The 12,616-nt window shown below is 38.9% G+C and overlaps 2 protein-coding genes across 3 annotated transcripts in view; one reads left to right on the forward strand and one right to left on the reverse strand.

Annotated features, from left to right (window-relative positions):
* The window catches only part of kri (krishah), a 96,485-nt gene extending 93,352 nt beyond the window's left edge, over nt 1–3,133 (reverse strand). Inside the window, exon 1 of the mRNA XM_067156842.2 lies at nt 2,846–3,133. Within this exon, the coding sequence (XP_067012943.1) occupies nt 2,846–2,985 (140 nt within the window). The 5' untranslated portion in view covers nt 2,986–3,133. The remainder of the gene's footprint in view (nt 1–2,845) is intronic.
* A 42-nt stretch (nt 3,134–3,175) lies between these two features.
* Nucleotides 3,176–12,616, forward strand: part of ABCB7 (ATP binding cassette subfamily B member 7) — a 181,247-nt gene continuing 171,806 nt past the window's right edge. For both annotated transcript variants that reach the window (XM_067156839.2, XM_067156840.2), the window contains exon 1: nt 3,176–3,513. In XM_067156839.2, coding sequence (XP_067012940.2) covers nt 3,328–3,513 — 186 coding nt within the window. In that variant the 5' untranslated portion in view covers nt 3,176–3,327. The remainder of the gene's footprint in view (nt 3,514–12,616) is intronic.

The following is a 12,616-nucleotide window of genomic DNA, read 5'->3' on the forward strand; positions in this document are numbered from 1 at the left end:
GAATTTCCACATAGCCAACATAAGCCCATCCTAATTGAAATTGGTATCACAATCCCAGTAATTAGATCAACACCACATTCTCGTTGGAATTTTCGTAAAGCTGACTGGACCAATTTCACAGCAGAACTTAATAAGTGCAACCGATGGATTCTTCCTAAATATAACAACTATAGGCGTTTTGCTGGTGCAGTTATAGAAACAGCTAAGAAGTTCATTCCAAGAGGTTACCGCAAAGAATATATCCCTGGATGGAATGAAGAAAGTGAAGCACTATATCAAGACTTTCAACGATGTGGAGATCCTAACATAGCAACCAAGCGTCTGTCCAGTCTGGACTCATCTCGAAGGCATAAGTGGATAGAAACAGTTGAGAGGATAGATTTTACTCGCTCTAGCAGAGAAGCTTGGAGTCTTCCCAGAAAATTAGGAGGAAGCCCACCAGTATGCAAAGAACAGGCTGAAGTTACATCAGATCAAATTGCCTCTCACATCATTGCAACGTCACGAGTTCCAGGTGACAAGAAACACACCAAATATATTCGACGACAACTTCAAGTCTTGAAGTCAACAGCACCTCAGTCTTCAGAATATGCAAATCCCTTCACAGTATCCGAGATTGATACAGCACTGAAAGATGTAAAACCATTTAAAGCTCCTGGCTTCGATGGAATTCATCCCGAGTTCTTGATCAATCTGGGACAAAATACGAAGAAATGGCTGGCAACATTTTTCACAGACATCTTACTAACTGGACACATGCCTTTGGAGTTCAAAAAAGCTAAGATAATTGCGATTTTAAAACCTGGCAAACCCAACAACAAGCCAGAAAATTATCGCCCCATAGCCCTCCTTAGCTGTTGCTACAAACTATTTGAAAGACTCATATTTAACAGAATAAGCAGCACCATTTTACAGCACATTCCCATGGATCAGGCAGGCTTCAGACCAGGTTGCAGCTGTTGTGATCAAGTTTTGGCACTTACAACATTCATAGAAATGGGGTTCCAAAGAAAATTGAAAACATCTGTTGCTTTTGTTGATCTCACTGCTGCATTTGATACTGTGTGGAGGGAAGGTTTCCATTTAAACAACCACTTAGCAAATACTAAATTGAATGTAAGAACTTCTCCGGGTCATACCGTGCATAAAGATAGCAAGACTTATTATAACAATATGTTGAGTGATAGGAGGCTTCAGGTTATCATCGGGAACAATGTGAGCAAGGAGAGGAAGCTTAAAAATGGTTTGCCTCAAGGTTCAGTCCTATCGCCACTCCTGTTCAGCTTATATATATCTGATCTTCCTGAAGTTACATCACAGAAATTCTACTACGCTGATGATATAGCATTAGCTGTGCAACACAAAGAACTGGAGAGAACTGAAGAGATTTTAACAAGGGATTTGTCCATTTTGGAAACTTACTTCAGGAACTGGAGACTTAAGCCCAACACCAATAAAACGGAGGTGTCTTGTTTCCATTTAAACAAAGCAAATACTAAACTGAATGTAAGTTTCTGTGACAGGATACTTCACCACAACTGGAGCCCAAAATATCTTTGAGTAATCTTGGATCGAACACTATCCTACAAGCAACATCTGCTGGGCTCTGCACAGAAACTGAAAACACGTAACGACATCATTCATAAGCTTTGTGGAACTACCTGGGGTTCTTCGGCAAGCGTTTTACGGTCTTCAGCTTTAGGCTTGGAATATTCAAGTGCTGAGTACTGTGCTCCAGTATGGATGAAGTCATCACACAAAACTCATTGATACTGAATTGAATTCCACTATGCGCATAATAACTGGCACAATTCGATCTACACCAACTCATTGGCTCCCACTTCTATCTGGAATAATGCCATCTGATTTACGCAAATCCACCGCTCTTATCAAGGAATTCAATAAAATCTTAAGGAACCCCGATTTACCTGTACATGAAGATCTACGAACTATCAACCAAAACAGATTATGTTCAAGCCATCCAACTTTACGTAACGCCTTAGACATGATTGCTAGAAGCTACAACCCAACTACAGAGTGGAAAAGACGGTGGGAAGCAGCAACGGAGACGCACCTGCACAGTATGTTCTCGAATGCCAAACTTCCAAGTGGATTCCAACTACCACGTAAAACATTGTCTGCTCTGAACAGAATAAGAACAGGCCATGGCAGATGCAGAGACATGCTGTTTAAATGGAACAAATTGCCAACACCCGCGTGTCACTGTGGAGCTGCACGACAAACCATACCTCATATTGTCAGAGTGTGTGAAACGCGGGCATACACAGGCAGCAAAGTGGATTTCCAGATGGCAACTCCAGAAGCAATACGGTGGATCAGTGATCTTGACATTCAGTTGTGGGGAGCCTTTTCTTGTTATGTAAATATGTATATAATTTATATCTGAACTCAACTTGATTGTATGGGCCATACGCTAAATTAAAAAAAAAAAAAGAGCTGTAGAGCTACGGTAGAACTGTGACCAACGATACGCTGAAACTCACTCTGCTCGGTAGTCGGTCGGAATGTAGACTTGGAGAGCCACGGACCAGCCGTGGCCACAGAAGCCCTCTCCAAACCTCGACCTCAAATCTTATCACTCATCTGTATTTATACGATTATCACCCAGGTGCAGGTTCCTTATTAATTGTTTACCTCCTACTAGCAACACCGTCCAACCGTGTAGCGGATTACATACGTGAGACAATTTTTTTTTTTTTTCTTTACTCAGGACTATGTAAAAACAAATACGGAGGAAAGAATGGAAAGAGACCCCTTTCGCCCTTTGAAAAAAAAAATACTACTTGCTTCTAACAATCATGATTCACCCTCACATTTATTTTACCTGTCACGTAATATAGTTTGAAGTTCCTTCACTTGATCATTTGTTGGCAGGATTTTTAAATTTGGTCCAAAATCTTCCTCTACTTCACATTTCAAATCAGATATTTTCAGACCAAGATCGCACAAGTCTGAACTTCCCATGCTTACGATATATTTAATGGCACCCAATTGCGTTCAGAGGAAAATACTTGAGAAAATGCACACTGTATGTAACTAAACCATTAAAAAAGTTAAGGTTGGGCCATCAAACGAGGAAAGGTTTTCATGCGACCACGAGGGAAGTCATTTCTCGGCGTTCTCTGTTATCGATCACTTCGGGCCACATATCTCGGGTAATATAAAAGCGTACGGCGATCTGTAAATCCTGTGCCAGTAAATTCTTGCATTGCAGGTCGTTGAGTTGGTAAGAGATTCGTATCTAATAACCATGCGGAATATCCTGTTCCGGTCAATCGCAATCACAATCTTGTCACTCCTCATGCTATGGCTGCCGTGATAGTAAAAGTTAGGTTAGTTTGTAGATATTCAAGAAATTTGTACCTGAGAAATAATTACCGTAGCTTGTCGGTCTATAAATGTGTGTGTACCAATCGAAGAGATCTACATTTTGGGTTGCCTCATAGATTATTAGGAGTCCCGGATCTATTTTTAAATGTTCAAGCGAGCAGGGTAAGTTCTCTGTAGTGTACAATTTTATAATGTTATGGTTTATATGTATATGTTATGGACTTTATCTTTCCTTAACATAACAGGTAGTGTAAATTTAGTTCGTTATTTGAGTTTGTAAGAGTTATTGTATGTTTTTGAAAGGGAGACGAAATTGTGGTTGAAGTTGATTGTACGAAGGTATTTCAGATGCCAGTAAAACCTACCTAGTGACTTGCAATGGGAAGAACATCAAGAATTAGGAAGAGGAAACTGTGTCGGATGGCAGCATGCAACGTTAGTTCGGATTCGTGCTTCATTCAGTTAACAAAGTGGATGAGTAATGAAGGATGGGAACCAAAATGTCAGCTCTATCCTGTGCTATTCCCTGACACTGGCCGTGGTTTAAAGACGAAAAGAAATATCAGGAGTGGAGCTGAACTTGTCTGTATTCCAGTACACCTTCTCATAACGACGGATACTGTTGGAAGATCTGAAATTGCATGTTTGTTCCACAGTAAGAAAGACTTAGCCTTCAGTGCTCAGCAGCTGTTGTCCACATTCCTTGTATGGGAAAAACACTTGGGGATTCGGTCGCAGTGGTGCAATTATGTCCATTCCCTTCCCTCAGAATTCACAACCCCCATATTCTGTTCATCTAAAGAACTTGATGTATTGCCGCCGTCAGTAGGCAGTAAAGTGTCCGTTCAGAGAAAAAATATAGTTAGCACATTTTACGAAGTTTGTAACCTATTAAAGAAAATACAATTTTGTGATATGTGTGCCAGAGATTGTAGGTCAACGTTTTCTGATTTTACATTCAGATTTGAGGATTATATGTGGGCTTGGTCAGTGGTCAATACACGTTGTGTTTATCTTGAAGCAAGTGATAGGGCAGGTAGTGAAAACTCGATCAGGATTAAAGACAGAAATTGTCTTGCTCTAGCTCCATACTTGGACTTATTTAATCATTCTAATGAAGCAGATGTTCATGCTGGATTAAGTGTCGACAAAAAGCATTATTGTGTTCGGACATTAGTGCCATTTAAAAAACATTCACAAGTATTCTTTCACTATGGGCATCATCCCAATCTACATTTGTTCCTTGAATATGGCTTTATAATTGCAGATAATATACATGATGCCATTCCATTTACATTTGAAGATATTGCTTATTCAGTAAGAAGAGCTTATCCCAGTTGTGAGTTATCAAGTTGGAAGTTAAATTTTTTATCATCTCATAAGCTTCTGGAAGATCTCGTATGTACTGTTGAAGGGTTATCCTTTAATACTAAGGCAGTCATTTTCGTTCTGACGTCAACTCAGTCGATGAAAAAGCAATTGCAGCAAAAGATTTATTCAAATGAATTTATCAATGAGAGGGGTCATGTTTGTAATGTTGGTTTATTATTAATTGATTTGAAGAAGATGGAGTTCAGTAATGCTTTAGAACTTTTGGATGGAGTGATATCGGTCATGTGTACAGCTAGTGGAAAAGTGGCAAGAAATTATATTGCAGAACTTCTTAATGTACTTTCCAAAGCTAAGAAATGTTTAGAAGCAATATGACATAAGGTTCTCAGAATCTCTCACAGAACACATTGTGTTCAGGGAGGTACTGCTGTGGCTGCTCAGTGGCAAGATTACTATTGGCCTGTTATGAATAACAATATTCTTGTGAGTTCCCCTCCCTGCTCTTTCTTTGTGATAGAGTGAATAACATTGTTTTTGGTTATACAGGAAGATTCTTTTATCTACAGTGTGTAGGGGATTGTTGTACCCCCGGTCAACTGCGTTACAACCAAGCACTTTGCCGTAATGCAGCCAGTGCTCACCCGGCAGTGAGTAAGGTATTTTCGCACAAGATTTCCTGTACTTTATGAAAATATTATGTATATACATATGCTCACTTAATGAAAATGGCACTGGAACAACACACTGAGCACTAAACACATGAGCACTTAACTAAACTGAACCTTACGCTGATAAAGCTCTCAGCAGTCTGCAAAGGATGGGAACTTGTGGCACCGAGAAGCGCATTATGGCAAAGTGCTGGCGGGAGACAAGCTCACAGCGCTGGTGACCGGGCAAGTGTCAATTGCCTGCATAAATAATAGAATGGCCCTATAATTCCAAAAGTTAGCAAATTAATAGGCTACTTATTTTAATAGTGATGTAACTTTATTTAAAGTTGAATTTTATTGTTATTTATAAAATGTACAAAATTGTTCAGTTAAATTAACATTAAACTCTTCTAATCAGGTATCACTGATCTTCATGTAAGGCTGTCACCCAGGTGGCATATTCCCTATTGGTTGTTTACCTAGTCTTAAATGATGTAGAAGAAAGTAGGGAATTTATCAAATCCAATCTCTAATTTCTCTTTTTGTAAATGAGTATTTGCCCCAATTTATCTTCTTGAATTCCAGTTTTCTCTTCATATTATGATGTGCCTTATTTCAAATAAATTATTTGCTGAACTTATGGCTATTGTGAAACATGTATTAATATATTGTGCTAGATATATAATTGACTCCTGTGGCAAATTTCACGTGTCGGGGATTTTATCTACTTTTGCTCCCATAAAACCATAGAAGTTAAAAGTTTTATAAACAGTGACAGAACATGGTAACGCACAGCAATACAAGTATTGAAGTTCCTGGCGAATCTGTATTGAAAATAATCTTATGAAAAATATGAGAAATTTAATCCTCATTAAAATAAGAATTGGTACATGTTTCGCTCTTTTGTATGGGCTACTATAATCTGTCAGCTTCATTGTTCATATTGATAATTTAAGCACACAAGTATGAAAGGTGAGTTTTCCACCTAATCAATACTTTTAATTTACAAAATGTTTAGTATTAAAGTAAATTAAAGTTTTGATTAGGTGGAAAACTCGCCCTTCATACTTGTGTGCTTTCCTATGGGGCATCATCAGCCGTAGCATTACCTCAAACCATATCAGGTACCTGATCTAAAATATACCGTACTACAAAGTTGAATACATTAAAAAACTTCACGTAAAAAATTAGTCATTACATGAGTAACTTGATTTAAATACAAGTGGAATTAACAATGTTGATGGCCTTGAGCCATGTCAATGAATGAAAGTTTGAAAGTTTAAAATATTGTTTACAAATGATGAAAGTGAATAGAAAACAAAGATAAAATTGATTATATAAAAACTTCGTAAGGAAGTGCATTCCAACACTGTGCCATTTTTACGTAATATTGGACCTTGGCATGTATACTTGATATAGTTTTATTTAAAAGATATTGAAAGTTCTAAGTTTATAGTTTGTAACTGGCCCAGAAAGACATTATATGTGAAATATTTTCTCAAGTCTAGGATCAACTATTTCATTTATTGGTATTATCTTCCTAATTTTTATTATCTGACAAAGTATAATTTCAAACCGAACTGTTTTATTTCCTATAAATATGGTAAGTTCATTAGAATGATATCAATCATATTTACCAGCCGAACATTCATACTCTTGAGCACCTATGTTGAACAGATTATTAGAGAACAACTTAATGAGGCTATGTTGGGCAATATTCCGAGTTGATAGTGTGCCTGGCACAAAAGGACGTTATTTTCATGTCGTAGTTCTACTTGAGAACCTATGTTGAACAATTAATTAACAACTTATGAGAACTGTTGAAGTATTACAGACTATCCACTTCACGATATCTTCTTTAAGCTATTTTTACCTAAGCCAATTGTAAACAGCTGATGATGAATGCAATGCATTCGAAACATGTTCTGTGATTATTTTTAATGTCTTTTTATATAGCCTAAGGCTAAATAAAAGAGAAAGTATCGATTAGGTGGAACCTTTTCTTCATTAATTTATTAAACTGTTGAAGTGTCGTTGGATCATCTAGGAGCAGAACATTGGCAACTGCCAGTATTTCAAAATCCTTTCACACGACAAGATAACAATCCAGCAATATAAAAGTGTTTGCACAAATTGGACAGCATAATATTAAACTTATACCACAGTTTGACAACCCCCCTTTCAACTAGTAAATCAACATCTGAACATTCTAACAACAGTGAAGCACACCATCAACATAACATATTGTTCAACAGAAGAAGATGAAGAAGGACCTCATGGAAAGGAGGAAATCAATGATACTGGGGCTGAGTGAAACCAAATGGAGTGGGAAAGGAATGAAGGAATTAAGAAAACTGTGTACACTATATTGGCATGGAAATGGCAAAGAGATGAGGAATGGTAAATAAATAAATGAATACTGGATTAAAGCCACTATATTTATTTAATGAAGCCGAGCTTTCAGCCAAATTGCATTGGCCTTCATCAGGGCATGTTATGTTCTGCTTCTGACAGTGAGCAAAGAAATTCAAAGGAACGTGGAATTCATGACCGTAATATCCACGGCCTACCCCACTAATTGGACTCGTGGATCGTTTTGCTGTGATTCGCCACTCTCTGTCGACAGTTTCGTGAGTGCATCCCGCTGTTCCAAGGTGGTGTTATGCATGTATTTCTGAAGTACAGGTCTCCATGTATTTGATAACTTGAAGCCATCTTCCCTGTTGATGTAATTTGGGCGCAGCTCTATCTCTATGGCTTCCCTTAACAGTCGAGCATAGAAGTCTTTTACAGGCGCGATGACCTTCGCCTGGTCAAAGAGGATTTCATGGTCTGTACTGTTGAAATGTTCTGCTGTGGCAGACTGACTTATGGCATTCTCCGTGGAGAATGAAAGAGAGACATTCTTTACTGACCTGATGTGTTGTTTCACCCTGGTGCTGACAAGCCTTTTTGTCATGCCAGTATATGAGCAACCACAACCACATGGAACTTCATACACGCCCGGTGTTTCAAGATATGGTTTTTCTTTGAATGGTCGAAACAGGGATTTGAGCTTCCGGTCTGTGGTGAAAATTGGAATTATATTGTACTTCCTAAGAATGCGCCCTATTCTGTCAGTTATACCTGCCGTGTAAGGAAGGACTTTCTTCTTTTCTACTGTAGTCATGGTTGGTACTATCCCTGTTAGGTTCCTTGATCTTCACAGCTTGTGTGTGTATTTACGTAAATAAATAAAGTAATACTGGATTCAAGCCACTATATTTATTTGAGGAAGCCGAGCTTTCAACCAAATTGCATTAGCCTTCATCAGGGCATGTTAAGTTCGGCTTCCAACAGTGAGCAAAGAAATTCAAAGGAACGTGAAAGTCATGACCGTACTATCCACGGCCTACCCCACTAAAATAAAAATGGCGTGTGGCTTTTAGTGCCAAGAGTGTTCAAGGACATGTTCGGCTCGCCAGGTACAGGTCTTTTGATTTGACTCCCGTAGGCGACCTGCACGTTGTGATGAGAATGAAATTATGATGAAAAGACGGCACATACATCCAGCCCCGTGCCAGTGAAATTAACCAATGATGGTTAAAATTCCCGACCCTGCCGGGAATCGAACCCAGGGACCCCTGTGGCCGAAGGCCAGCACGCTAACCATTTAGCCATGGAGCTGGACAACCCCCCCCCCCCCCTTCCCCCACTAAGCGGTGAATCACAGCACAACGATCCTCAAGTCCAATTACCCCACTAATTGGACTCGAGGATTGTCATGCTGTGATTCACCACCCTTTGTCGACAGTTTCATGAGTGGGAAGATCAAGAAGCCTAACAGGGATAGTACCAACCAGGACTACAGTAAAAAGAAGAAAGTATTCCTTCCTTATGTGGCAGGTATAATTGACACAAAAGGACTCATTGTTAGGAAGTACAATATAATTCCAATTTTCACCACAGACCGGAAGCTCAAATCCCTGTTTCGACCATTCAAAGAAAAACCACATCTTGAAACACCGGGCATGTATGAAGTTCCATGTGGTTGTGGTTGTGGTTGCTCATATATTGGCATGACAAAAAGGCTTGTCAGCACCAGGGTAAAAGAACACATTAGGTCGGTAAAGAATGTCACTCTTTCACCCTTCACGGAGAATGCCATAAGTCAGTCAGCCATAGCAGAACATTTCTATAGTACAGACCATGAAATCCTCTTTGACCAGGCGAAGGTCATCGTGCCTGTAAAAGACTTCTATGTTCGACTGGTAAGGGAAGCCATAGAGATAGAGCTGCGCCCAAATAACATCAACAGGGAAGGCGGCTTCAGGATATCAAATACATGGAGACCTGTACTGCAGAAATACATGCATAACACCACCATGGAACAGCGGACGCACCTCACAAAACTGTCGACAGAGGACGGTGAATCACAGCACGATGATCCTCGAGTCCAATTAGTGGGGTAGGCGTGGATAGTACGGTCATGGCTTCCATGTCCCTTTGAATTTACGTTGCTCACTGTCGGAAGCAGAACTTAACATGCCCTGATGAAGGCCAATACAGTTTGGCTGAAAGCTCGGCTTCATTAAATAAATATAGTGGGTTTAATCCAGTAAAAATTAAATAACTGGAAAGGAGGTTCAACCTATTCAATACTCAAAAGAAAGAGACGTAGCAATCACATTTCTATTTAAATGGGACCGGTTTCGACCTTAGTCTAGGTCATCATCAGCCATAAAAAACATATAAAATGTTTATGAATGTTGGTCAGTTCCACACTCTGTTAGGCACAAAGACACGACATCACATTCTGTCCTGCACAAAGTCACAACACTACTAATCAACATACGAAGATCAAAAAGGCTTGAATTCGCAGACGAACAGATCTGTAGTAGAAAGCCGCCAGCTCCCAGTGACCAGCGCGGCACACTCAAGGTCATGCGCTGCGGCCAAACACCAAAGTAGAGTGGAGAACGTTTCGAAGGTCCAGAACCTGTCACGGCTGCGGGAAGCCAATTACGTATATAAAAATATACGACGCCAATTAGTACAACTGAATGAGCACCCGTACTCCAGATAAGTTCTTGGTAAACAGTTGACTTGAAAAAACAATTGTAGAGAGAAGAAAAAAATGTAGTAAAAAGCGCAATATCAGAAAACAAATGAAAACTTATATGCACAGTGCGCTATTTTTTAAGAAGAAAATTTTTTAGGTTATGATTGAAGTAGTCGAAGTTGGCGCAAGACAAAAATTTGAAAGAGGAGAATAAATTAAACGAGGAAGAGTGATAGTGAAATAAGAGAAAGAATAAAAGAAATTGAAGTTAGATGGTAATGAGGAAAGATAAGATAGGGAAATGAAGGAGGGGTAGTTTAAGGTGGGTTAGGAGGGTGGGTTATTGGAGGTAGAAAATGTGGGTGGGAACTATGTAAGACATGGAAAATAGAATTGGGGTTTTGGAATTTGGAATTTTTGAGAAGAAGAATTAGGAAGTCAAAAAGGATATTGGGTTTTTCAGAAATGTCGTTTAAATTGAAATTAGGGTTGAAGTACTGGTCAAGGTGGATAAAGCAATTTTCAGTAATGTTTAAGAGGGGGCCTTTGTTAATGATTTTAAGTATGTTTATGTCATTGTCAATATTGGTGAAACTATGTTTGGAGTCTTGTATGTGCTGTCCTATGGCGGAGAATCTGTTGTATTTAATGGCGTTAACATGTTCAGAGTACCTGATATTGAAGTTGCGGCCAGTTTGTCCGACGTAGTCATTGATTTATTTATGTTAATACAATGAGCCATGAAAACCTACATTTGTTAGATGAAGAATGGTGTTGGTTTCATCATGAGTAAAGATCTAGGAGGAGTCACTGACATTCAGTATGTTAGTGAGAGAATAATAAAAGTGACTGTGATTTAGGGAAAGAAAAACTAACTTTGGTACATCAGTCATCAATGATCTGGATATAGGACTGTCGCCCAGGTGGCAGATTCCCTATCAATCGTTTACCTAGATTTTTCGTAAACGTTTTCAGAGAACTTGGAAATTTATCAAACATTTTCCTTAATTTATTCCAATCCCTTGTTCGCTCTATAATTGAATATTTGTCCCATTTTGTCCTCTTGAATTCCAACTTTATCTTCATATTATGTTATCAGTGGCGTAACAAATGTGATATAGGCCCGCCTGCCAAAATAAATTTGTTCCGGATGTGTTAGTAAATGATGGGATTAAGCCTGTTAATTTGGTCATCACCTCCATGAAGAGTATATGGAAGAGGGCTGATTTGAAATTGAATATAAGTTCCTTGTTAGGTAGAAGTAGACACGTGAGAAAAACTTGCAGACTTTCTAACTACCTGGTTAGTTATGTTTAAAATCAGCATGCTTACTTAAGTGTAAAGTATTGACCTGTTTTCTCCAAAGTATATACACCTTCACATTCCCAAGATCAGAAACTTCAGTTTTGGGTATGAAGTGAGATGAATCTTTGTAGCAAGTTTATGACCAGATGACTTTAATGTCAGCCTCATCAGGGGAATTAATGAGATGAAATGAATGACTTGACATATATGAGAAAGGGAAAGGGTGAAACCTTGTACTGGTCATGTGGAGTTGTATAGCACTTAGAAGTCTGCTCAAGGATTAACACCACCTCTCCTACCCTGCTGGCTAACATTCTCGTGGAGATTTTTTTGCGACCGATGAGACTCGAATCGATTAACCATGGTATCAGACCATACAGACTTGACGACTTGACACCTTAATGATCATGGCCACCACGCAGGCTTCAAAGGTCAGAAACTGCAGTGAAATGTAATATCAGTCAATCAGCCAATCACTACTGATCTGCGTTTAGGCCAGTTGCTCAGGTGGCAGATTCCCTATCTGTTGTTTTCCTAACCTTTTCTTAAATGATTGCAAAGAAATTGGAAATTTATTGAACATCTCCCTTGGTAAGTTATTCCAATCCCTAACTTCCCTTTCTATTAACAAATATTTGCCCCAATTTGTCCTCTTGAATTCCAACTTTATCTCCATATTGTGATCTTTCTTACTTTTAAAGATACCACTCAAACTTATTCGTCTACTAATGTCATTCCATGCCATCTCTCCACTGACAGCTCGGAACATACCACTTACTTCAATTACTATGAGTAAATATTTAACTGTTGTACACCAGTGGTGTTACTGATCCACACATTCCACTAGTAGATCCTTGTCTTACTGTTCTTTCCAAATCCTTTCCCTGCCTAAAATATTAGAAAAACTTATCTACATTCCCTAAAACATTTACATGTT

The sequence above is a fragment of the Anabrus simplex genome, chromosome 1, assembly GCF_040414725.1.
Source record: "Anabrus simplex isolate iqAnaSimp1 chromosome 1, ASM4041472v1, whole genome shotgun sequence".
NCBI classification, from domain to species: Eukaryota; Metazoa; Arthropoda; class Insecta; order Orthoptera; family Tettigoniidae; genus Anabrus; species Anabrus simplex.